Source organism: Sinocyclocheilus rhinocerous, unplaced genomic scaffold, assembly GCF_001515625.1.
Source record: "Sinocyclocheilus rhinocerous isolate Xijiao unplaced genomic scaffold, SAMN03320098_v1.1 scaffold2589, whole genome shotgun sequence".
Lineage (NCBI taxonomy): Eukaryota > Metazoa > Chordata > Actinopteri > Cypriniformes > Cyprinidae > Sinocyclocheilus > Sinocyclocheilus rhinocerous.
The window spans coordinates 89,782-115,530 of record NW_015658508.1 but is presented as its reverse complement, the minus strand read 5'-3'; the positions used below and the strand labels follow the sequence as shown (position 1 = coordinate 115,530).

The window sequence follows — 25,749 nt, the reverse complement described above, 5'->3', positions numbered from 1 at the left end:
CATCCAGAAACATTGCAATGTTCAGTGCAGTTATCTGAAAATTAAAAAATGATTTGTGTTTCCACAGAGGAGATTCTTGACGATGGAGTGGGTCTGATTGTGGAGACTTTGGGAGACAGTTTAGACGACGACTCGAAGCTCTTCGCTGAGTTTGATGACTATGGAAAGGTAAAAAGCTCTGCTTACCTGATCAAAGTTTTTCTTTGAAGATATTAGCCTGGATCTTGTGTGGCTCCACCCGTAATGACGGGACACTTTTCCTGTCTGTGCGTGGGTTTCGTTCACACTCACCAAATCTAGAACTGCAGGCCTTCGAAACTGAACTCTGAGCGAGAAGAATCACACTGCAGAAACGCTTCACCATCTGTCATCTGTGCTGTTTTTAAACAGGGACGCTTACAGTTTAGTCGCTCTCTATAATTTGTCGTGTCACACTGATAAATTTGACCCTGTCTGTCTGTTAATTGTTTTATCTTTCTGTCTGTCTGTATATCTATCTGTCTGTCTGTCTATGTATCTATCTATTTGTCTATCTATCTTTCTAACTATTTTTATCTGTTTGTCTGTCCATCTATCCATCCTTCCATCTATCTATCCATCTGTCTTACTGTCTATAATTAAAAAATGATTTGTGTTTCCACAGAGGAGATTCTTGACGATGGAGTGGGTCTGATTGTGGAGACTTCGGGAGACAGTTTAGACGACGACTCGAAGCTCTTCGCTGAGTTTGATGACTATGGAAAGGTAAAAAGCTCTGCTTACCTGATCAAAGTTTTTCTTTGAAGATATTAGCCTGGATCTTGTGTGGCTCCACCCGTAATGACGGGACACTTTTCCTGTCTGTGCGTGGGTTTCGTTCACACTCACCAAATCTAGAACTGCAGGCCTTCGAAACTGAACTCTGAGCGAGAAGAATCACACTGCAGAAACGCTTCACCATCTGTCATCTGTGCTGTTTTTAAACAGGGACGCTTACAGTTTAGTCGCTCTCTATAATTTGTCGTGTCACACTGATAAATTTGACCCTGTCTGTCTGTTAATTGTTTTATCTTTCTGTCTGTCTGTATATCTATCTGTCTGTCTGTCTATGTATCTATCTATTTGTCTATCTATCTAACTAACTATTTTTATCTGTTTGTCTGTCCATCTATCCATCCTTCCATCTATCTATCCATCTGTCTTACTGTCTATCTGTCTGGCTGTATCTATCTATCTATCTATCTATCTATCTATCTATCTATCGTCTGTCTGTCTGTCTGTCTGTCTATCATCCATCCGTCTGTCCGTCTGTCTGTCTGTCTGTCTGTCTATCCATTTGTCTGTCTGTCTTTCTATCTATCTATCTATCTATCTATCTGTCTTCCTGTCTATCTGTCCATCCATCTATCTGTCTGTCTATCCATTTGTCTGTCTAACTGTCTTTCTATCTTTCTAACTATCTACTTATCTATTTGTCTGTCTTCATTCATTTATCCATCCTTCCATCTATCTATCAATCTGTCTGTATTGCTATCTATTTGTCTGTCTGTCATCTGTCTTTCTGTCTGGATATCTGTCTGTTCCTCTGTCTGTCTGTCTGTCTGTCTGACTGTCTGTCTGTCTGTCTGTCTGTCTGTTTGTCTGACTGACTGTCTGTCTGTCTGTCTATCTATCTATCGTTCTATCGTTCTATCTGTCTGTCTCTGTAATAATGAACTGTCTGCAGTGGATCTTGTGCCGGAAGCTTTTGCTGAGTGTTTGAAGATAATTAGTTTGCGTTAAGACGGGTGACAGTAAAACAGAGGTCGTTTGGTTTTCTTTTGCATCCTAATTGCTTTATTATGAGGCACAATTAACCGAATCTTGGAGGCGGCAATGAAGATGGTCTCTATCTGAGAAGTGTCAGACAGACATAACAGTTTCGCATTTAGACGTTGTGAGAGTGTGTGTAGTTATTTTTCCACATCTCCAAGCTGCAGGATACAGTCACAGTTGTTTTATTGGACGGACGTGTTGATGGATGTGTTGAGATGATGGAACCAATCAGATTCCACACGACCCTTCCATATTTACATAGACAAACTATTTTCAGAAACCTGATTCCAGAATTCCCTGTTCATCTTTATGTCACTAGAGCACTGTTGAGTTGAGACCTTAGTGGTGGAAGCAGAAAAAAATATATTTACTGATGTTCATCCATTACCCAACCTAATTTCTAGACCTTGCATGGTTAAAACCCAGTCTTTGTTCCTTGTCCAGCTGTGATGGTCTTCTCCACTGCAGGTTTAGACTGGTTCTGTCTCAGTCCATAAACGTCTTACATGCGTGTCTCTATCCGTGAGAGGAATAATGTACTGCAGGGATACTCAAATTACTCAGGGGCCACTTTTAGAAAATGAGGTGAAATTGTACCTGATTTGAATTGGTTTTAAAATATGTAGCTGTTTTATAATGTATGCTATATTTTTCATTTTCCGGAACATTGTAGTCAATGCATTTGTGATGTTTATGAATGCCATTCATAATATTTATGAATGTTTCCAATATGTTGACTTTTCAACTACGTCACATGCACATTTTTTATATACTTATTATTCATGTGTAAAGTCAATAACAATTATTTTTCATAATAATTGGATGCAGTAGTTTAGAATTCAGTCCATTTTGTCTGTTTTCACTGTTGAGCTTTCCACATTTTGTCACATTTTTTGTTGCTAAGTGCTATTCACACAGTTTGAATATGCTCCAAGCTGTTGCACCAATCAGTGATGACAGTATTTGCATATCCTGATGTTTCACTTCTCGATTATTCATGCAGAAATACGACTTGCGAAACATTTTTGGAATTAATCTGCTTGCTCCACCAATTAAATGCAATATAAAAATAAGTTTTACACCCCCTCTGATCTGCAATAAAGTGCCGTAGCATGATAAAACTAGATCTCTCACATTATAAGCCCGGTCTTTGAGTGTCTCTGCAGTGCAGAATGAGTTGGTTCTGGATCTGAAGGGTGTGTTGCTGTTGCAGAGAGACAGCGGGACTCTGGGTCTCGCTGGGAGCTTGGAGAAGATTGCTTTTGGCATGCATAGACATGTGTCTGTTTCTTTGCATAGCACCATCTCTCTGGCCTTTATTAAAATCAGAAAGTAGCATAGAGGGCAGACGGGGAATGCAAAGGAATCTATAATCAGCTTTAGTGCACACTCATATATATATATATATATATATATATATATACAAACACACACACGTAGTGCTGAATGTAATGTAATGTAATTCAGGTTTAGTCTGAACGTGCTCTGAAAATATTAATAATTTGGAGCCGCGAGACACAACTAAATATGATCTCCCTCAGCGATTCGGCTTGGTTTGTTTATCTTCTCTGCCATTATGTGTCCCCCCAAAAAGTATTTGGACACTTAAGTCACACTTAATGTGAATATCAATGCATTAGAAACAAAATATCAAAGAAGTTCCATTTATTTGTTTTGAAGTTGCAATATTCATCACAGCAGTTCATCACAGTATGTCCCCAAAAAGGTATTTAGATACTTAAGCAAAACTTAATATAAATGTCAGTGCAAGAAAATATCAAAGAAGTTGCATTTATTTGCATTTACTTCTTTAAAAACATGGTACAAGCTCACTCTTCAAGCAAAACATTTCAGAAAAACAAATTAGTGAGGCTAAAAGTCATTGCAAAAATGACTCAGGAAAGTTTAAAAGGTTTGTGATGAGAATAAATCTCTACTTTCAAATGCCACTTAGTTTGATCATTTCTTATGCAGTGTCATGCATGCGTTTTAATTGTGATATTGCAAGTGTCCTAATACTTTTTGGAGCCACTGTATTTTGTATGTAATGACCTGGCATTGTGAAAATGTTCACAAACCTCTTTTTTAGGGTTCTTTGCCTTTTATTGGGAAACTATTGGGGAGAGCCTAGAACTTAACATTCCTAGATGAGCACCAAAGCTTAATGTATCAGCCACTAACCACTGCGCCAAGACTCACTTCATTGTTCTTTATTGTTTCCCTCCTAAAGGATCCGGTTTAATTGTGGAAACTTGTTGTAATGTATCCATTTTTAAAGCGGCTGTCAACATTTTCACTTCGTGAGCTCAGGTGTGAATAATGGGACATTAGCAGTGCTTCACTGTCTGCTGGGATATTATTCTGTAGATGGACTAGAGAGGGATTTGTACTCACGGATCATTTGAAACATTTTTCTGTGTGATTTGTCGTTCTTTGCTTGCTGATCACCACATTAACAGGCCGTTTGGCTTGCGGTGTGTGTGATTTGTTATATCAGGAGACGTCTTTGATGCTAAAAGTGTTTAGTAGAGGATTTGGCAAGTTCAGTCTTCAGCGCTGTCTTCTTCTGCAAGCATTTCTCATTCTCTTTCAGGTGGCTGATATTTTTTGCTGTAACAGACGATTCTCGTTTTTTGTGCATTTCCATTTAAAAGATTTCTTAATGTTTTTGAAAGAAGTTGCTTCTGATCACCAAGGCTGCATTTGTTTAATCAGAAATACTGTTAAATCAGTAATATAGTGAAAATATTATTACAATTTAAAAGAGCTGTTTTGTGATGTAATATATTTTAAAATGTAATTTATTCCTGTGATGCAAGTCTTCAGTGTCACATGATCCTTCAGAAATTATTCTAATATGCTGATTTGCTGCTCAAGAACCATTTCTTATTATTATCAATGTTGAACTCAGTTGTGCTGCTTCATATTTTTGTGGAAACCATGATACATTTTTTCAGGATCCTTTGATTAATAGAAATTCTAAAAGAACAGCATTTATTTAGTAACATTATAAATGCAGGGCTTAAAATTCTCCGGCACCGTGCCGGTGTTGTGCCCATTTTCGATTCCCTGCCAAATTATTGCCCCCCTCGTTGAAATCGCTACCTGATTGCCTAATCCTAACCCCCCCCCTAATCCTAACCCCTCCCCCACACCTAACCCTAAACCTACCAATACTAGGGGGTAATAATCTGGCAGGGGGTCAGAATTCGTCACTACACCGGATCTCCGGCGTGCAGTGTTTGGCTGCGGAAAAAGATAATCCTAGCCTGCGTCCCAATGTGCATACTATCCATCCTAAATTCTAAGTGATAGTAGTAATTTTCAATACTATTTAGGGCAGATAGGGTGGATGGTATGCACATTGGGACGCAGGGCTACATTTAAAAAAACAAAACAAAAAAACGTTGATATCACTTTCGAGTCCATGAGTTCGCCTACCAATGGTATGTGAGGAGCACAGCTTTCACTCTCAGCCAAACTAACATTACTAGCCAATCAGAATTTTTTTGCTCTTATAAGAGTCGCAGCCCTGATGAATGGAGAAGCGTGACACGTTGAAAAAGCTGCGAGACGCAATGGTCAAAGATGTCAGGATTTGTAACAAATCATTTATAAACCTTTGCCAACACAGGAGAATACATCAACCTATTTCTAAATATGCCATTTATTATACATCGTGATTTTAAAATAAAAGTTTCTGAGTTTGCATGTGGCCAAATATTATAATTAAATGGATTTAAATGTCGTTGAATCACTCTGTAAAGTGAAACGTCACCAGGCTGTTGGCGCCCTCTGCAGGTATTTGTTATAATACATAATGTACTTAAGTTGGTTATGTTCATATTATGTATAGGCATATTGTTATATTATAGCATATTGTTGTTATTATGTATAGGCATATAAACATTGTGTTTTAACAGTGTTGTTCAATAAAACCATGTAATTACTTGGTTTTGATATTTTATTTGAGCCAATTATTATTGCCTCACCGTTAGTTTATATATAAATAGTCATACTCAAGCCTGGTTTTCACTTAGGTCTATTTGTGTTACTAAAAAAATATCAGATTACTCAATTGTCAAAATAATCATTAGATTACTTGATTACCAAAATATTCATTAGTTACAGCCCTAGATTAGTTAAAATATTATAAAATACAATTGCATTGTTTTACTTTGTAATTAAAAGACAAATATTTTGTAATTGAAAATTTCTTAAAAATAGTATTAAAATATTGTCGCGTTGTAGTGAACCAATATCTGTATTTTGTCTCATCTCGTGAGCTAAGTGTATTGTCACACCCCTAGTGTCGATAAGCAGTGATATAGCTCATAATTTTCCAAGTGTATGATATAGCTTTCATTCTTCAGGTCAACCATATATTCATGAAAAAAAAATCAGTTTGAATAAGGAAAGCAATAACTTTGTCATAGTATCCTTTCAAATGTGAAAGTTGCCACAGTCATTGGCTCAGGATTTTCTTTGCTTTAACCCCTGTAAATGTCTTTACTGTCACTTTAGATCAATTTAATGTATTCTTGCTGAATAAAAATATTGATTTCTTTCAAATAGTCCTGTCAGATCGATTAAATCAATTTAATCACATGCAAAATAAAAGTTTGTCTACATTTTATATTTATATATAATATAAATCATATATAAATATGAATATTAATTAATTTAATCACATGCAAAATAAAAGTTTGTGTCTACATTTTATATGTATATATACTAGTCAACATTTGAAGTGGATCAAAACCTTTCATCAAAGTTATAGCTCATAATTTTCCAAGTGTATGATATAGCTTTCATTCTTCAGGTCAACCATATATTCATGGAAAAAAAAACTGTTTGAATAAGGAAAGCAATAACTTTGTCATAGTATCCTTTCAAATGTGAAAGTTGCCACAGTCATTGGCTCAGGATTTTCTTTGCTTTAACCCCTGTAAATGTCTTTACTGTCACTTTAGATCAATTTAATGTATTCTTGCTGAATAAAAATATTGATTTCTTTCAAATAGTCCTGTCAGATCGATTAAATCAATTTAATCACATGCAAAATAAAAGTTTGTCTACATTTTATATTTATATATAATATAAATCATATATAAATATGAATATTAATTAATTTAATCACATGCAAAATAAAAGTTTGTGTCTACATTTTATATGTATATATACTAGTCAACATTTGAAGTGGATCAAAACCTTTCATCAAAGTTGTCCTAAAACCTAAAACCAAAATGCGTTCTTGTCTTAGGACAACATTGATGAACTTTTTTGATCTACTTGAAATGTTGACTACTGTATAATATAAATAATATATAAATATGAATATTAATGATTATAAAATTATAATCATTAATTTTATAATAAAATATACAATTAATTGATTTGACAGCCCTACTATCAAAGATAATTTCTTACAGACCCCAAACTCCATTCAAAATTAAATGGAAGTTTAAATTTTAAATTTTAAATGAAAATAGTCCATTTAAAATTTCCAAACATTGACAAAGAGAGGACGTTTTTTAGCGATAGTATGACAATAATAAAGTAAATTCGATCGTTCTGACGTGACTGGAAGGCAGCATGAGTCTGTAGAGCTGAAGTGATTCTGTCGTATCATTGTTCTGTGGCGCATCTCGTCGGCCGTGTTTAACGATCGTGCTCCTGCGCTCCACCATCACAGCATGTGTTCACGAACCGCAGTGAAGCCTGAATCACAGGATCTGACGGCGCATTTCTCTCCATGCTCTTTTAAGTCCTAGTGCATTCATTCTGTTTATTTTCCCCCGCTGACTGTCTCTCTCCCTCCACATGGCAGTTCAGATGATCAATCTTTATGAAAAAGACACTCGCTCCAGTCCTATATTATAAATCATGAAGCTGCTGTTCAATTGATTTGCTCATCTGAATGCACAGCTTCTGTGGTGGTCTTCAAAATGAATCATTCAATTTCTATTTGTGAGTAAAGCCTCCAGCTTTTACTTTACTACTAGTAGACTAGTTGTTCATCATCTTTAGTTTTATATTTTTAGCGGTGATGCTTTAATTAGCATGATGACAGGTGTTAGAAAGTTTGCTTGTTAAAACCCTTCATCCCCTTCTAAGCGCCACTGCTATAGACATTTTTGGCCTTTGCGTCATGACTCACAGTCCTCTACCATAAGCATTGCATTTTAAGATGGCTTGTCAAGTTAAAAACTGTTGATTAAGGGATAATACAAGACTTCTTCACCTTACAAATGGTTGTCAAAAGCGAAAATGAAATGTTACAAATCATATTTTGTGGAAAGTGTGATGTTCTAAAGCAAAATAGGCACTATTTTGTGAATCGGCACCCAAAAATAAGTAAGAAACGTGCATAGATTTCATTCAGCAAATATGATGCAGGGTGGTGTAATTAACCAGTCTTTCAGGCAGCCGACTAGTACATTTTAGTTTAGTAGTTTTGCATATCTGTAACTACAGGTCTCTCACATTCTCACTGCACAGATATTCTTGAACTTGCCCTGCCCATCATGAACAATAACACCAACAACAACCTTGGAAAGGAGATTCCTTCCACTTCCTTTTCCTCTTCCTCTTCCTCTCTATTCACCCTTGATTGTTTTTACGTGTGAGTTGAGTATCTTAACTTATGTAGCTCAGTGTTTGCTCAGCGTGCCAGGAAGAGAGAGAGAAGATAAATGAGGTGGTGTCGCATCAGAACGGGCGGGTGAATACAGAGTTGGACGAGCATAGAGGAGGTAGGCGAACGAGAGAGAGAAAGAGAAGAGCGACTGGTTCTATCTCTCTCTCTCGTTCTCTCTCTCTGCTCTGTCATTTGTTCTATTTGTCATAAGCGGAGGGATGTTGTTGGGCGCTGCAGCAGTGAATCTGTAATTTCTGAGGCATTTCCTATAACTGATCCAGCGTCAGTGACGGTGGGCCTGCGTGTTCCTCTCCGAGGCTGTTTCTGCTGGTCCTGAGTCAGTCATGTCTGTGCTCAAACGCAACAGACACAGCAAACGCTCATCGGACTCCATATATGACCTGCTGCATCTGGTGAGAAGCGTTTTTTTTTTTCATAATTTATGGATCAGTTGGATAGTTTTTTCTTATCCTGAGCTGGGGCTTATTAATGCTTTGGGTTTCTGTGCTGGTTTTTGTTGGTGTTTTGTGAATTGTTCCTGTCAGAATGTCAGATGTTTGGGTTTTCTAGTCAAGAGTGACATAATTGTTAATATATTGAATTTTACTCTGGTAATACCGTGTTGTTTTTTGCATGATTGTACCATGGTGTTCTTTGAAATACCTTAGAGTACCATGTAAATATCATGCATATCATCATATATCAGAGTACCACGATGTTACCATCTAATACTATGATTCCACCATGTGTTTTTTTTTGTAGGGTTTTACTTTTTAGCCTTTTAGTCTTTTATAGAGCAGTCAGATTGTGATTGTGAGCAATTTTGTTGTTTGCTCAGCGTGCCAGGAAGAGAGAGAAGATAAATGAGGTGGTGTCGCATCAGAACGGGCGGGTGAATACAGAGTTGGACGAGCATAGAGGAGGTAGGCGAACGAGAGAGAGAAAGAGAAGAGCGACTGGTTCTATCTCTCTCTCTCGTTCTCTCTCTCTGCTCTGTCATTTGTTCTATTTGTCATAAGCGGAGGGATGTTGTCGGGCGCTGCAGCAGTGAATCTGTGATTTCTGAGGCATTTCCTATAACTGATCCAGCGTCAGTGACGGTGGGCCTGCGTGTTCCTCTCCGAGGCTGTTTCTGCTGGTCCTGAGTCAGTCATGTCTGTGCTCAAACGCAACAGACACAGCAAACACTCATCGGACTCCATATATGACCTGCTGCATCTGGTGAGAAGCGTTTTTTTTTTTCATAATTTATGGATCAGTTGGATAGTTTTTTCTTATCCTGATGCTTTGGGTTTCTGTGCTGGTTTTTGTTGGTGTTTTGTGAATTGTTCCTGTCAGAATGTCAGATGTTTGGGTTTTCTAGTCAAGAGTGACATAATTGTTAATATATTGAATTTTACTCTGGTAATACCGTGTTGTTTTTTGCATGATTGTACCATGGTGTTCTTTGAAATACCTTAGAGTACCATGTAAATATCATGCATATCATCATATATCAGAGTACCACGATGTTACCATCTAATACTATGATTCCACCGTGTTTTTTTTTGTAGGGTTTTACTTTTTAGCCTTTTAGTCTTTTATAGACCAGTCAGATTGTGATTGTGAGCAATTTTGTGCTTTTGCATGCTGGAAAAAAGAGTTTAAACCAGCCTAAAGTGGTCTTGACATCATACCAAACTGGTTTCCAGCTAGATTTTTGATGGTTTTAGAGGGATTTTGGACACTTTTGAACAGTTATAAACCAGTTTATCCTTGCTCATAGACCAGCATATATCTGTTAAGACCATCAAACCACCTAAGGCTGGTTTAAGTTGTTATTTTAAGCAGGGTGTGGTGATCTTGTTAGGATTTCATGGAGGAAAGTTCACTGGAAGTGTGGATTTTCCTTTGTGTAGGTGTAGGCATGTGTTTGTTTCTTCACAGTGTGCAAAGTTTTATACTCATAAGATCAATAAAAAGATCCATAATTCCATTGTAACACCAAGTTCATATAAAGTCAGGAATATACTAATATTGGAATATGAACACCCTTATCTGTGAAGTTATGCTGCAAGATTTCATACTTAAAATGACAGTTACCTTAAAGTCAGTTGACATGTATTTGGCGAATTTTCTTCAAAATTTCATTAGGAATCCATACGTTTGGGAATTTTGCACAAGGACGAAAGATTTACAGCACAAATTTCGCAATTGTTTCAAGCTGTTCATACAGATTCGCCACTCGTTGACTGGCAAAAAGCTGCTTGATTTGAAAATGACGTCTTTGTGAGAACATTAACAATAGACAATGTACTTTTTTGCCTACAAATTTTCACTAATGTGACGCATCTTTAGGGTTAGGGGTTTGTTCAGACAGGAGTTTGTGAGCTCTACACCTCAGCAAACACCACACTAACAAGCGTGTTTTCCTTTCACAGCAGTGACATTGGCATTTTCCCAGCAGTTAATGTGTTTTATTGTGTTGTGTGCTGGACGTGCAGGGTGTCGTATTTTCTCTCTGCTGTTATGCTGTTCTGAGACTCAAGGACGCTGAGAGAAACACTGTAATTCATCCTTTGTGTGTCCTTGTGTGGGCATTCGAGGACCGCTAAGACACTCACCGCTAATGAACAAGGAAAGCAGCTTTCACACATTAAAAAAAAAAAAAAAAAACTGTGTCAGCCAAAATAAGCACCTATAGTCTGCTAAGTAAATAAAAGTAGTTGAACGTCAATATTAGCACTTTTCTCTTTGCAAAATGCTAATCACAAGGATGGTTTTAATGAGTAGCTGGTTACATATTTTCATGAACCAGTTGTTTTTTCTGACCTGGGGCTTATTGATGCTTTGGGTTTATATGCTGGTTTTTGTTGGTGTTTTGTGGATTGTTTTCTCAGAATGTCAGATGTTTGGGTTTTCTAGTAAAAAAAAGTGCCATTGTTTTGTTTTACATAGTGTAAGCAATTTGTAAAATTTTACTGTGTTAATACTTGATACTAGAGCCCGACCCATATATCGTTTTGCCGATTTTATCGGCCGATACTGCCATATCATTCATATGCCACCGATATGAATATTTTTTTACAGAACGTAAAACGCAGATAAAATGCTTGTACATGGTGTAATTACATAGTTTGTCCAGCAGAGCGCGCTCCATTGTTGGCTACTGACGATCTGGATGAAACGCTTTAAAGCTTAAGTGTATGGAATACCATTGAAACTTTGAACAGCCATATGAGACCATTTGAGACCACCTCCGCATCGATAGCCTCCGGTGTCCGGGAGTTATAGGCCGCCGCGTTCACGAGATAGTGACACCAGCCAACACTTTCACTTCAGAAGGGAGGTCTCTTGTTCAGGCAGCAGCATTCAAGCGTTGTCTTATTCGACCGTAAGTGCCCTGCGAAGTGGACTTCACTTGATATTCCGCCATGATTCCAGTTCGAAGGGAATGTATACGTTGCATTCAAAAGGCATTAAAGTGCGTGAGACGTGAATTTAAATTGTATTTATTTACAGAGGTATATTATGTCACAATTCACACTTCTCTAGTAAGTTTCGTCTGTGTGTGAAGACAGTAGTGCAAATCCGTGAATGAATGTTCCGAAGTGAAATAAACTTCAACAGAATAAAGTTGAATGGGATTGAATTTAAATAAAGTTGAATAAACTTCCACTTTACTGTTCAGTGCACTGATGTCAGACTCATTTTGGATAATAAAGTTTATTGTTAAATTGTTAAGTGCCCTGCCTCCATTACATATCTTTGTCACGCCATTAAAAGTGTTTGATCACCACATTTGAGTGATCATTGCAAAAAATGTGTTTATGTATATATATTCTGTTTATGTATATACTGTATTCTATATATAGTACCCATCAAAAGCTTGGACACACAAATGGGAAAGTGTCCAAACTTTTGATTGGTACTGTGCTATAATATACACAAAGAATATCGGCCGATATATCGATATCGATACCGATATATCTCTTTTTCAATCACTGGGTTTTGTACGAGAGGTTTTCTGTGTGCAGTAGCCTTGATCTTCCTCTTCAAATAATCTTTTATGTCTCTGTTTTAAAAAGCCTCCGATGTTACTTTTGGTGGATGTGTGGTGTACGAAAGGGCTACTTCTCTCTCGCTCTCCTTGTTTCCCAATGCACTTGTCTCTGGCTGTGCCGTTTCAGAGAATGATGGAGAAATTCTGTGGAAATCTGACAGCTGCTGTATCTGAAAGCGTGTGAACGTGTCTCTGTGACAACGGGATCACAAACATCTTGACAGTTCTCTCTCCGCTTGTGGTAGCTGATGATGTTTTAGCTAATGACTAAAGTGACAGGTGAAGCCCGACGCCCCTCAGAGATGAAATTCTGCATCTCTGATTTAGGACCTGATTTATTTGTTTACACATAGACAGAGACACAATGTGAAGCCAATATTCCCTGACACTCCTGAGGATTTATTTTGAAGCAGTTCTTCTTTAATAACACACATAATAATGCTCCTACTACCTGACAGATGTAAAATTGTTGCCCTGAGAAATCACACCTGATGTAGTCTTTGTGAGAAGCATAAACAGCCCATGGTCAATCAGAAATGCTTTATTTACATGCATTGAGGTTTACTGATATCCGGTTACCTGACAGAGAAGGCAGGTTTAAGATAGAGAGCGTGTAGTTGAAGATATGTGATCTAACTGAGTTGTGTGAAATTTTGCAAAATGTCTGAAATCACTTTCAGAACTTTTAAAGCAATGAAGTGAGCTTTTCTTTACTTAGCCCTAGGACTGGGCGATATGGCCAAAAAATTATCACGATCATTTTTTTCATTATCAGTTGATATCAATAATTATCTCGATAAATGTCAAATCTTTCTTTCTTTCAAGTTTAAAGCCAGATTTTGGCTCCAAAGTGAAAGTTGTAGAAATCAGACCATTAAGTTTCCTTAACAAAATAAATATCTTAATAGAAAAATTAATTTCTAAGTTTCTGCATGTTCTGCATGTAATATTGTTTCAAATCAAGAAACATGTTTGTGTTGCCTAATAATATTAATAATAATATTACTATTTTGTCTCTTAGAAATGCACATTTGATAGTAGTAGCTAGCTGGGATACAGATGTACATTTTTGTTCATTATCAAAATAAGTAACATCTGTAAAAATCTCATTTTTGTATGGTGAAATTTAATTATTCAGTGTTTTTTTTTTTAAAATAATAATTGGACTTCCATAGTAGCATACCTTTAAATCATGATAAACACAGTTAAAACCACACATATAGCACACCTCAATACCATGGTAAAAATATAACTATATGGTTTTTAGGTATTTGTAGGTATTAAAACGGTAGTCTAAAAACATTTAGTATAGACTAAATGCACACATGCTATAGCTTAATCACAAAAATACTGTAATTATACTCCATTACTACTTTAATTCATTTAATTCATGTCTACATTAATAATAATAAAAATTAGATACAAATACCCACACTTTCTGACACAATACCATGGTGTAGTTAGTGTTACTACAGTAAATCTATGGTAAATGATGGCGATTTGTAGATTGAAAAGTCTCCTGACTGGATCGTTGCACACAGTGTTTCTCCTGTTTGTCAGCGCTGTTTCATCTAGCTTTAAACTAGTTTAAATCACAGAGTAATTTGTGTTCTTCGCTGAATTTGAACGCTTCGCACTGGATCTCACAGCGCTGTTTAGTGAGTAAACACATCTGCTCTAGTGAGCTCGTGCCGCACCGCTGTTTGAACTTTGATCCGAGCGGATAAACGGTCCGAGTGTCGCGCTTCAAATGAGTCGCGCTGTTTCGTTCCACTTTTGGCGCATAAACATTATATCAAACATTTATATTAACTCTTCATATCATTTTATCGAGGAAATTTATAACACAATAATTATCGTTATCGATTTATCGCCCAGCCCTACTTAGCCCCTTTCACACAGTAATACCGGTAAATTGCCATAAAATTACCGGAACTACTTTACCAGTAAATACAAAAATGTGCTGTTCACACAGGCAACGGCGTGCTGTCTTTTTTCTGGTAAAGCACCGTTCACACTTCCGTTTCAAAATACTGGTAAATTCTGTGACATCATTAAGCAGAAATGACCTCTAAACGGCTGCACCTCACGGTGTGTTTGTAAACATGTTTTCATTTTTGTGTAAAACGCGCACATTCATGTTTTTGGCCCAGAGACATTGTATGACTTCAAACCGAACTACTCAGCGTGGAGTAAATGCGTCATCTGCGTCAGAATGTTATGATTAGATTTTTTGCCATTGAATTTTGAATTTCAGCGGCTCTGGATTGGCCCAGAGTAGACGTCTTATGTCACCGCGTTCTGAACTCGTATGTGCTCATACTGGTAATCTTCATTCTGCGTTCACACACAGCATCATTCCGGCAATTTACTGGTAATGTTACAGCTTCTAATACCAGTAAATTGCAGGAACGAATTTAACGGTATTTTTCCAAACCCCTCCTTCGCGTGACGCTAAACTGCGGTGATTGGTCTGATGACCCAGTCTGTTGTGATTGGTCTACTGTGTGCAGCGCATGTCAATAACGGAACGCCCATCACCATTACTTAGCCCACAGCTCGGTGGTAAACGCCCAAACAGCCATGGTATATTATGCATTAGCCCAATGCAGGAACGTATTGATAAAGCACTGCAGTTTGTACACCAACGTATTGCTCTATTCTTTATCAGAACTCTAAGTAATAACAACAACAAACATTCACTATTCATCGACACAATTCTAGACAATTGCGAGCGAACAGATATTGCTGTTAGCCGGTTAGACGGAGACCTACAAGCTGCACGGAGCGAACACAACTAAATACGTATTTTGCATGCCACAGTACAGAGTACATGACAGCAACAGTTTTTAAAAGAATGCAGTGCATATAATGCATCTTCAAACGGCTCTACACGATCCCAGCCGAGGAATAAGTGTCTTATCTAGCGAAACGATCTGTCATTTTCTTAAAAAAATATATATTTATACACTTTTTAGCCACAAATGCTCGTCTTGTCTAGCTCTGCGAGGCGCATGCGTACTCTGTCTGTGTACAAGGGTTCAAGACAGGGTTCATGTCTCGGAGTCGACTCTTTCTTTTGAAAGACTATAACTTTATACACGGTGCACTTTTAGATTTAAAACTTTGCAGGATGATTTAATTCACTTAGAGCTGTGTTACACACTGCGTGAAAGGTAATTTAAAAAAAAATCATAATAGGGGCACTTTAATATGTGGATGGTGATTTAGAAGGAAACACTTTAGCCTCAACAGAAGGAGTGAAAGAGAGTGAGAGAATTAAAGATGCTGGATGGATGGATAAATAGATGGATAGATGAGCAATATGATTAATTCATTGTAATTAGTTCAATATTTTCAGTTCAGTTTTTTTTATCTATTTTATTAATTGGTTTTTATTTATTTATTTTATTATTTAGTTTTTTTTTTTTTTATGTGTTAATTAATTAATTAATTATTTTATGTTTTAATACTTGGTTCAATATTTTTATTTATTATTAGTTTATTTATTCATTTTATTTTTATTAATTTTTTTATTAAATTATTTTTTATTCCGGAAATTGTAAAAATATATTGGTGTATATATTTAATATTAATGCAGTAAATTCCTATTGTTATATAATGCAGTGAATGAAATACTTTACAAATGAAAGGCACTTCATGTAATTAGATTATTTTCTCTTTTTATTTGAAACTTCAAGGTCACAAAGCAAAAGATCAGATCAGATTATTCATAATGAATGGATGAGTCTGGCATCAGTGCAAAACAACTTCACATTATGAAGCACTTGAATTAAAAACAAAAGACTCAAAACAGTGAACACCAATATTACAAACTGACTCATTTGCACTGCAGAATAGGGAGATATATTTCATATATCAGTCGAACATGGCAAGTTGCGACCTTTTAACACATTTTTCACAATCTTGATTTGTTCAGGACACATCCGGCTCTTCATTTTCACATTACTGCATGTTTCTCATGTGTAAATATCATAAAGCTGTCCTGCCTATCGACATCCATGCATATTTATCTACCAGAGTATAAACACTGTAGCAAAATATCTACCGGTTGACACCGGATAGATAGATGGTACTTTACAGTCTGTCAGTGTTACTGCGAGAATGACAGTCCATGTGCCATCCCAGCCGTTCCCATAGCAACCGCATCCATGGACAGGTGCTTATGTTTTGGTTGCCGTTCAAAAGAAATGAAGACATTTCAGAAGAACAGGGAGGGAGGGATGGAGAGAGAGAGCCAAAAAGATGGAGTGATGGAGGAGAGGAGAGGCTGAAAATAGAGCAAATGAGTGCTAATGATTTTTATAGCATTCTTCATTCTGACAGGCATCTGAGCGGCGGGATCCAGCTGCAGGTGCAGCGAGAGTGAGTGTGTGTGTGTGTGGTAATAACAGCACAGGACTGTCAGATGTCTCACTCTTCATCACTGTCTTTCTCTCTCTGTAGAGTACGGAGCAAGTCGCAGCTTTCTGCCGCAGTCTGCACGAGATGAATCCCTCATCCGAGGTTGTCTCTTCCTCGTCCGGCCCGGAGTCTTCCTCGCTCCCTCCGAGCAACGCCACTCCACGCCAGCTCTCCGATGCCGACAAACTCCGCAAAGTCATCTGCGAACTTGTGGAGACGGAGCGCACCTACGTCAAAGTCAGTACCAGTGTGTGTGTGTGTGTGTGTGTGTGTGTGTGTGTGTGTGTTTTAGTCAGACATGCTCGTCTGTGTGTTAGACTTAAACATAAGTTTGTGCCCTTCATCGAGTCGAGGCCTGGAGGGAAAGAAATTGTCCCCTTGGCTTGCCTTTTTCTGCATCCACTCACTCTTTGGCAGTGTTTGAAATGGAATACTAGCATACTGCGTAGTACATACTGCCTTAAAAATAGCATTTAAAACAGAACGCCATGATTTAAAACAGCAGTTTGTCACATGACCTCACAGAATTCTATGCGGTGTGCTTTATTGTACATTTAAAGGGATAGTTCATCATTTTTTTTTCTTCTATGGAACACAAAAGAAGATATTAGTCATGTACACACTGCAGCTAAATAAAATTCACCATTTAATGCTTAATGCTGTTCTGCACACACACATTTCAGTAATTTATGGGAGTGACAACTGCATTCTACAACTGAATTAATTCCTGAAAAATGCAGGTAGTGACAACAGAATTTACAGAAATTCTATACAGTGAATATAAAACTGAATTGAAAAAGTAGTTGTTAATGATGTATTTAAATGCATATCAGAGTTTTGTTTCTGTATGTGCAGTGCAAGAAATCACAGGGTACGTTTTGACTCTGTGTTGCCAGACCTTGCTGGATTCTTTCTACAGTATGTAGCTCATGTTTGCTCGCTGTGTTGAGATTAACGACAGAGCCGTGACAGTATTTCCCCGTCTCTCTGAGGACAGCTGAGATTACAGTTACACCTTCACCAACATCCTGCCCGGCGCTGGGAATATTTGCGGTTTGTTCGGATTCATCTGCCTGTTTGAGCAAAGAACTAAATCTACAGTCTGAATGAAGCACCCCAGCAGAAATGAAACCTGACATGAGTGTGTGATGAGGCTGAGCAATATAGCTGAAGAAATGATGTTTATATGTATGTGTGTGTGTGTGTGTGTATATATATTATATACCATGGACCAAAGGTTTTTTTTTTTATTATGTCCTGATATGGAAAACCCTGGAATATATATATATATATATATGTGTGTGTGACCCTGGACCACAAAACCAGTCATAAGGGTACATTTTTTAAAATTGAGATTTATACATCATCTGAAAGCTGAATAAATAAGCTTTGTTAGGATAGGACAATATTTGGCCGAAATACAACTATTTGAAAATCTGGAATCTGAGGGTGCAAAAAAATCAAAATACTGAGAAAATCGCCTTTAAAGTTGTCCAAATGAAGTTCTTAGCAATGCATATTACTAATCAAAAATTAAGTTTTGATATATTTATGGTAAGAAATTTACAAAATATCTTCATGGAACATGATCTTTACTTAATATCCTAATGATTTTTGGCATAAAAGAAAAATCGATAATTTTAAAAATCTTTAAAATTCTAAAAATATACCCAAGCGACTTAAGACTGGTTTTGTGCTCCAGGTTCACATATATGCATATACATATATATTATATACTATTATAGTTAACTCAAACTAAAGCCATTAAAAAAAATTGAATATGTATTTGTATATATGACTTGATTTTTTTTAACCCATAATTTTGATTGAAAAGCCACTGTCTACCAAGTACCTTTTTAAATACTGCATGTAAAATACAGTAAAAATGTTGTTCTGTTCAAAATAATTTCTGTTCTAACATTGAAGCCTGATATTTAATAATTTTTTGATATGGATCAGTTTTAATATGTATCCTCATAAACAGCAACATGTGCTACATGTATTTTTTACTAAAACACTTAAAAATGGAACTGAAAAATTATTCAGGATCTCTGTGAACAGTTTTGAGTGATAACTCAAATGATTCATTAAATCAGTGCTTTGAACCAATCGGAGTTATTATAGTCAACTAAAAAAAAAAAAACTTTGTTAACAGTTCTTCAACTGAAATAAAATAAAATATAAAAAACTATTTTCATTTTAGGTAGTTTCCAACATTTCTAATTTTCATTTAGTTTAACTTTATGCACTAAAATTGCTTAAATAAAAATTTATTTTAAAAAATGAATTAATTATAAAAAGGACAAAAACAACAAAATTACAAAAACTAATTCAAATTATTAATAAAAAATTATAATGGTAACTTAAAATATTTTGAAAAATTGGAACCAGTTCTTTTAAATGTAAGGGTCATTAAACAGCCATGAAACTGGTCAAATATATTGTTAATATTCTACATGTTGTTCATAGGCTGTTCTTGAATATTATTGTGTGTGTTCTCTCACTTTTTCAGGATCTGAACTATTTGATTGGGCGATATTTAACCCCGCTGCAGAAGGAGTCTTTCCTCACTCAGGATGAGGTGAGTCGAAGCGCTGCTGATGGTTTCATGTTATTATAGAGCTGGAACACACCTCCAGAACACAGAATGATATTTCATAATCATCCTGATGGAGAGGAGCGTGTAGGAGGACACAGAGACAGAGACAAACACACACACACACAAGAAAGAAGAGGTAGAGAGGAGAGTGGGAGGGAGACACAAAACGAGGAAAACTTACATCAGACAGAAGAGAGGAAGTTCTCAATCTTCTCTCCGTGTCTCTGCTCCTTTAATGCCCTACTTATGGGAGCTGAGCTCATTATGCAGCAGTGCAGACACTAAAGAGATGTAGTTTGAGCAATATGGAGTCTCTTAAAGGCTTGATACAAATACAGTATCTGGAGAGCAGTATATATTGTCGATGCATATATTTAAAACATATTATATACTGTTTTAGGTACACACATTAAGCTAAAAATGTTCACAATTTAACTTACATTTGATATTGAAGTAATATTAAATATGTATATATGTGACCCTGGAGCACAAAAGCAGTCTTAAGTCACTGGGGTATATTTGTAGCAATAGCCAAAAACATTGTATGGGTCAAAATGATCGATTTTTCTTTTATGCCAAAAATCATTAGGATATTAAGTAAAGATCATGTTCCATGAAGATATTTTGTAAATTTCCTACTGTAAATATATTAAATCGTAATTTTTTATTAGTAATATGCATTGCTAAGAACTTCATTTGGACAACTTTAAAGGCGATTTTTTTCAATATTTTGATTCTTTGCACCCTCAGATTCCAGATTTTTTCAAATAGTTGTATCTCAGTAAAATATTGTCCTATCCTAACAAACCATACATCAATGGAAAGCTTATTTATTTAGCTTTCAGATGATGTATAAATCTCAATTTCGAAAAATTGACCCTTATGACTGGTTTTGTGGTCCAGGGTCACATATATATAACCTTGTATATATGGAGATTTGTATATATTATATATATGTTTATATTTTATTTTATTTGTGTGTTGTGTGTGTGTGTATATAACTAAGCTTAAAACTGAAATAAAAATTAAGAAAAACATTTTAAAAAAACGAATAAAAATTATAAAAACACTTTAACAAAACTTAAAATAAAAACAAATAATAAAAAAACATACAAATAAAAACTAATTAAGTACACAGATTAAAGAATTTAATAACATTAAATTACATGAATCTGCTGAAGTGAACAATTATTTTACACAATTTTTACTTATATAATAACTATTTAAATGTATAACTCTTGGTTTTAACTATTGCAAGTTTTGACCACATTCAATTCAATCCTGCATGTGTATCTGATAGCTGGACGTGCTGTTCGGAAACCTCCCGGAGATGCTGGAGTTTCAGGTGGAGTTTCTGAAGACTCTGGAAGACGGAACCCGACTGGTGCCGGACCTGGAGAAACTGGAGCGAGTAGAAGAGTTCAAGGTTTGTGGCTCTTTTGGGGCATATACCATGTTTTTTTGTACGTGTGTTATAATAATACCATGTTTTTTGAGACGCTACAGTTGCAGTGCATCACTCACAGGCATTCATAACAAGATTTATCCAACGCAAACCATGATACCTGATGTATTTCTCTCAAAATCCCTCTCGTCTTACAGAAAATCCTCTTTTCTCTGGGCGGCTCGTTCCTGTATTACGCCGACCGCTTCAAGATCTACAGCGCTTTCTGTGCCAGCCACACCAAAGTGCCCAAAGTGCTGGTCAAAGGTACGTAAATCTCAGCTGCCTGTCAATTCTGGGATTTTCACAGAGCCGGGCTCCTGGGGGTCTGTAAATCTCAGGTGTGTAATACAATCCCCGACAGTGTGTGGGTGTCTGTGAGGTTGGTCTGCTTCCCCTCGCTGGCTATTTTTAGTATTTAACGTCGATCCTGCAGATTTGTGATGGCTACGTAACAGTGTTTTCCAGTAATTTAAAGAACTTAATGTGCTTGAAAACATTTTGCGCTGTATTGTGAAAAGCATAACAAATGCTACCCTTTCTATCGCTATCAGTCGTGTGACAGCATAATCACATCTTCCTGTGTTTGTGTCCTCTCCAGCAAAAACAGACGCGGCCTTCAAGGCGTTTCTGGACGAGCGCAACCCCAAACAGCAGCATTCGTCCACACTGGAGTCATACCTGATCAAACCCATCCAGAGAGTGCTGAAGTACCCTCTGCTCCTGAGAGAACTGCACTCGCTCACAGACCCCGACAGCGAGGAGCACTACCATCTGAACAGTGAGAGACACTGCTTCATATGGCTGCTTTTAATGTTTTTGAAAGAAGTCTTTTATGCTCACCAAGGCTGCATTTATTTGATTAAAAATACAGTAAAAACAGTAATATTGTGAAATATTATTACAATTTAAAATAGCTGTTTTCTATTGTAATATATTGTAAAATGTAATTTATTCCTGCGACGCGAAGCTGAATTTTCAGTGTCTTCAGTGTCACATGATCCTTCAGAAATCATTCTAATATGCGGATTTTCTGCTTAAGAAACATTTCTGATTATTATCAATATTGAATACAGTCGTGCTGCTTCACTTTTTCTACGGAAACCATGATAAATTTACTTTTTTCAGGATTCTTTGACGAACAGAAAAGTCAAAAGAACAGCATTTATTTGAAATGGAAATCTTTTGTAACATTATAAATGTCTTTACTGTCATCAGTTTAATGTGTCTTTGCTAAATGTATTAATTTCTTTAAAAAAGTGTAGTGTATTGTCCAAATAAGATGTTATAATTGGAGATCTGTTTTAAAGCCATCGATCTGAAGTCTTATGTTTCAACCAACTCTCTGAATGCACTGCTATATAATTGACATATAACTGATATATAATTTATTTTCTCTGCTGTTGTAGTTGCAATGAAAGCCATGAACACAGTTGCCAGTCACATCAACGAGATGCAGAAGATCCACGAGGAGTTTGGAGCCGTCTTTGACCTCCTCATCTCTGAACATGCTGGAGACAAGAAAGAGGTTTGTGAACTTTACATCAGTTTAAATCCAGGCGACTAATTTCACTGGACAAGCAACGTTTTACTGTTTGCATCACTCCACATGTCCAATCCCAGTTCATTATTTGGCATCAATATTAACTATGGTCTTTTGGGTCCATTGTAGGGCTGCACGGTATAGTAAAAAACTCGCATTGCGATATTTTGTTTTTCTGCGATATATATTGCGATATGAAAAAAAATCACCAGATGACTTGAATAGCTCTATTTGGGAAAAAAAATAATCAATGATTGGGGTGATTTTGTAGGTGAGTAAATCAACATAGAAAATAAACAAATTACAAGCATAGATAAATATAATAGAACAAAGATACAAATTAAATAAACAGTGCTTTATATTTTTCAGGTAAGTCTAACAGTATTCAGGTACAGAAATTGAATAATCAAATGTAAAATAACACTGCATAGTCTTCACTGTATAAATTAAATTCAATAAATTGTATTTAAATTGTGTTAAAGCTACAAAAGTGATTTGTGATTAACTTTCATGACTCAGAAATCCTCAGGAACATTAAACTGCCGTGAATATACTGTTACACATCCGTTTTCTTAGTTGTTTACCTTCACCTAAGACATAAGCAACTGTGTTTACAAGGATATTTGCAGAGACATGCATTTTGACATAATTTCATGCGTATGTGTCATTTCAGGCACAAATAGACACGAAAGTAAACGGAATTCAGTGTTCACGTGCATCTGTGTGGCTCTCACCGTGTCTACACCGGATGCCAGCGGCGCAACGCAACAAAATACAATAGAACCCATTATAATCAGTGACGCTGTCTACACTGGATGCGGCGCGACACGACAACTCCCCGACAGTAAACTGATGCCTTGTTCTATTTATGACGTACTGACACAAAGTTCAAATGATTTGCAAAGGTCTCAGTGTAGACAGACTTTAGCTCGGCACGGGATGGCGTGACACGTCCGGTGTAGACACAGTGTCTGTGTATGAGCAAAGAAAACAATCAGTATAATATAACGATCAGTATTCTAAACATCGCACATCCTGCGATGTGACTATCGCTGGTGCGCACAGCGCGATATCGATGCTGAAACAATATATCGTGCAGCCCTAGTGCATTGATTATTTATGATTTTAAATGATCTTCTTTCTAAAATGTGAGTTGCTCAGTATTAACTTATGTTTATGCAACTATTATATAAAACAATATCAAAATAATATTGTAATATATGGTGTCAGTTCACTCTTTATTTTTGCATGTGAGTGTAGCTTGGGATAATACAGAAGTTGGGTCTCAGATTTTCAGCCACATTTCATGCTCTGCAGCTGATAAAAATTTAAAACAGTCAGATCATATTTTCTTACTTATTCCTGGATTTACTGTCATCTGTCTGCACATTTAAATCTTATTATGTGAATGCAGTGAAACTTTAGTTGCATAATGTGGCTGTATCTCTCAACGATGTAGCCAGGGACAGACGAGATCCCTTCTGGATTGCAGATTGCGAGCTGTGTGTGTTGTGCGAGCTCTAACGGTGGCATCTGCTATGATTACAGGTTGCTGACTTGTCTATGGGAGATTTACTCCTCCACACCAGCGTGACATGGATCAACCCGTCCTCCTCACTGGGAAAGTGCAAGAAAGAGCCACAGCTGGCCACATTCGGTACGTTCTGTTTCCATACAACCTCAACTCATGATAAATAGATAGACAGACAGAGAGATATGTAATTTTGTTTCTGAAGTGAACTATTGATAAAAAGTGACAGTAAAGACATTTATAATGTTTCTATTTCAAATAAATGCTGTTCTTTTGAATCTATCTCTCATGGTTTCCACAAAAATATGAAGCAGCACAACTGTTTGCAACATTGATAATATTCAGAAATGTTTCTGAGCAGCAAATCAGCATATTAGAATGATTTCTGAAGGATCATGTGACACTGAAGACTGGAGTAATGATGCTGAAAATTCAGCTTTGATCACAGGAATAAATTACATTTTACAGTATATTTACATAGAAAACAATCTTAAATGGTAATCATATTTTATATATTATAATCAAAATTTTATACATTATATATTATAATGTCAGATCTCTGTGTAAACCATGTTAGTGATGCTCATGTATTTGTATGTTCTCAGTCTCTGCCCCGACTCGCACTCTGGGCCGCAGGAAACTGGTGCGGAACCGCTTCACCATCGACACGGACATTGTTTTCGACACCGAGCCTGACAGCGACTCGCCAGACTCCCAGCATGCTCAGCAGCAGGGCATCGTTCCGGCGGGCGACACCGACCGCTGGGTAGAGGAACAGTTCGACCTTCAGCGCTACGAGGAGCAGGAACAGGACGTGAAGGAAACAGACATCCTGAGCGACGACGACGAGTTCTGCCAGTCCGCTCTGAGCCCTTCCACCGATCCGGACGTGGAGGGTCCCCTTTCCGCCCTCTCACTGGAGGGAGACACGGCTGAGGAGGAAGAAGAGGAGGAAGAGGATGGCAAGAAGGACTACAAATCCCAGCATGCCAAGCTGTCTCATTTAGGGAAGCAGTGTGCCATGTCGGTGGCCAGTGTGGATGAGCAGGTGCCCGGTGAGGACATCTGGGTGCGACGGGACAGCAGCACAGAGAACGAGACACAGGACGAAACCCAGAGCTAAAACGCATCAGAAGACAGAGTCAGTTAAAGAAATAATTCACTCGAAAATTTTAATTTGCTGAAAGATTACTCACCCACAGGCGTTCCAAGATGTAGATGAGTTTGTTTCTTCATCAGATTTGGAGAAATGTAGCATCACATCACTTGCTCAGCAATGGATGCTCTGCAGTGAATGGGTGCCGTCAGAATGAGAGTCCAAACAGCTGATAAAAACATCACAATAATCCACAAGTAATCCACACCACTCCAGTCCATCAGTTAACTCTTAACATCAGTCAGTCAAGCCATTATATATGATAATCAAGTATTATTTAATGATAGAACTTAAGTAATTAAATTAATTAAAACTATGTATGAATGCATATTAGTCATTTTAACTGAACTTAGGACTGGTGGTGGTGCTTTTTTGCATTCAGTATTTCTGTAAAAAAAAATGGGGAAAAACTAACAATAATACAGATAATAATACTTAGAATTCTACTAATATGGGCAATATAAAACGCACTAAGGATTAACGAGCTGCTGGATTCAAGAATATTAATCAGGTTGTGTGCGTTCTCTCAAATTGATTTGCTGAAATTAAAACAGGGATGATAATAGGTGAGCACC

General features: G+C 36.9%; 1 protein-coding gene across 1 annotated transcript in view; it reads left to right on the top strand.

Moving 5' to 3' along the window:
• Positions 1–25,248, top strand: part of LOC107722256 (T-lymphoma invasion and metastasis-inducing protein 1-like) — a 61,289-nt gene extending 36,041 nt beyond the window's left edge. Inside the window, exons 17-28 of the mRNA XM_016530535.1 lie at positions 68–168; positions 646–744; positions 8,447–8,549; positions 8,723–8,847; positions 16,944–17,138; positions 19,414–19,482; positions 20,801–20,926; positions 21,103–21,211; positions 21,546–21,725; positions 22,354–22,472; positions 24,036–24,144; positions 24,624–25,248. Of these exons, the coding sequence (XP_016386021.1) occupies positions 68–168; positions 646–744; positions 8,447–8,549; positions 8,723–8,847; positions 16,944–17,138; positions 19,414–19,482; positions 20,801–20,926; positions 21,103–21,211; positions 21,546–21,725; positions 22,354–22,472; positions 24,036–24,144; positions 24,624–25,141 (1,853 nt within the window). The 3' untranslated portion in view covers positions 25,142–25,248. The remainder of the gene's footprint in view (positions 1–67; positions 169–645; positions 745–8,446; positions 8,550–8,722; positions 8,848–16,943; positions 17,139–19,413; positions 19,483–20,800; positions 20,927–21,102; positions 21,212–21,545; positions 21,726–22,353; positions 22,473–24,035; positions 24,145–24,623) is intronic.
• The last annotated feature ends 501 nt before the right edge of the window (positions 25,249–25,749 follow it).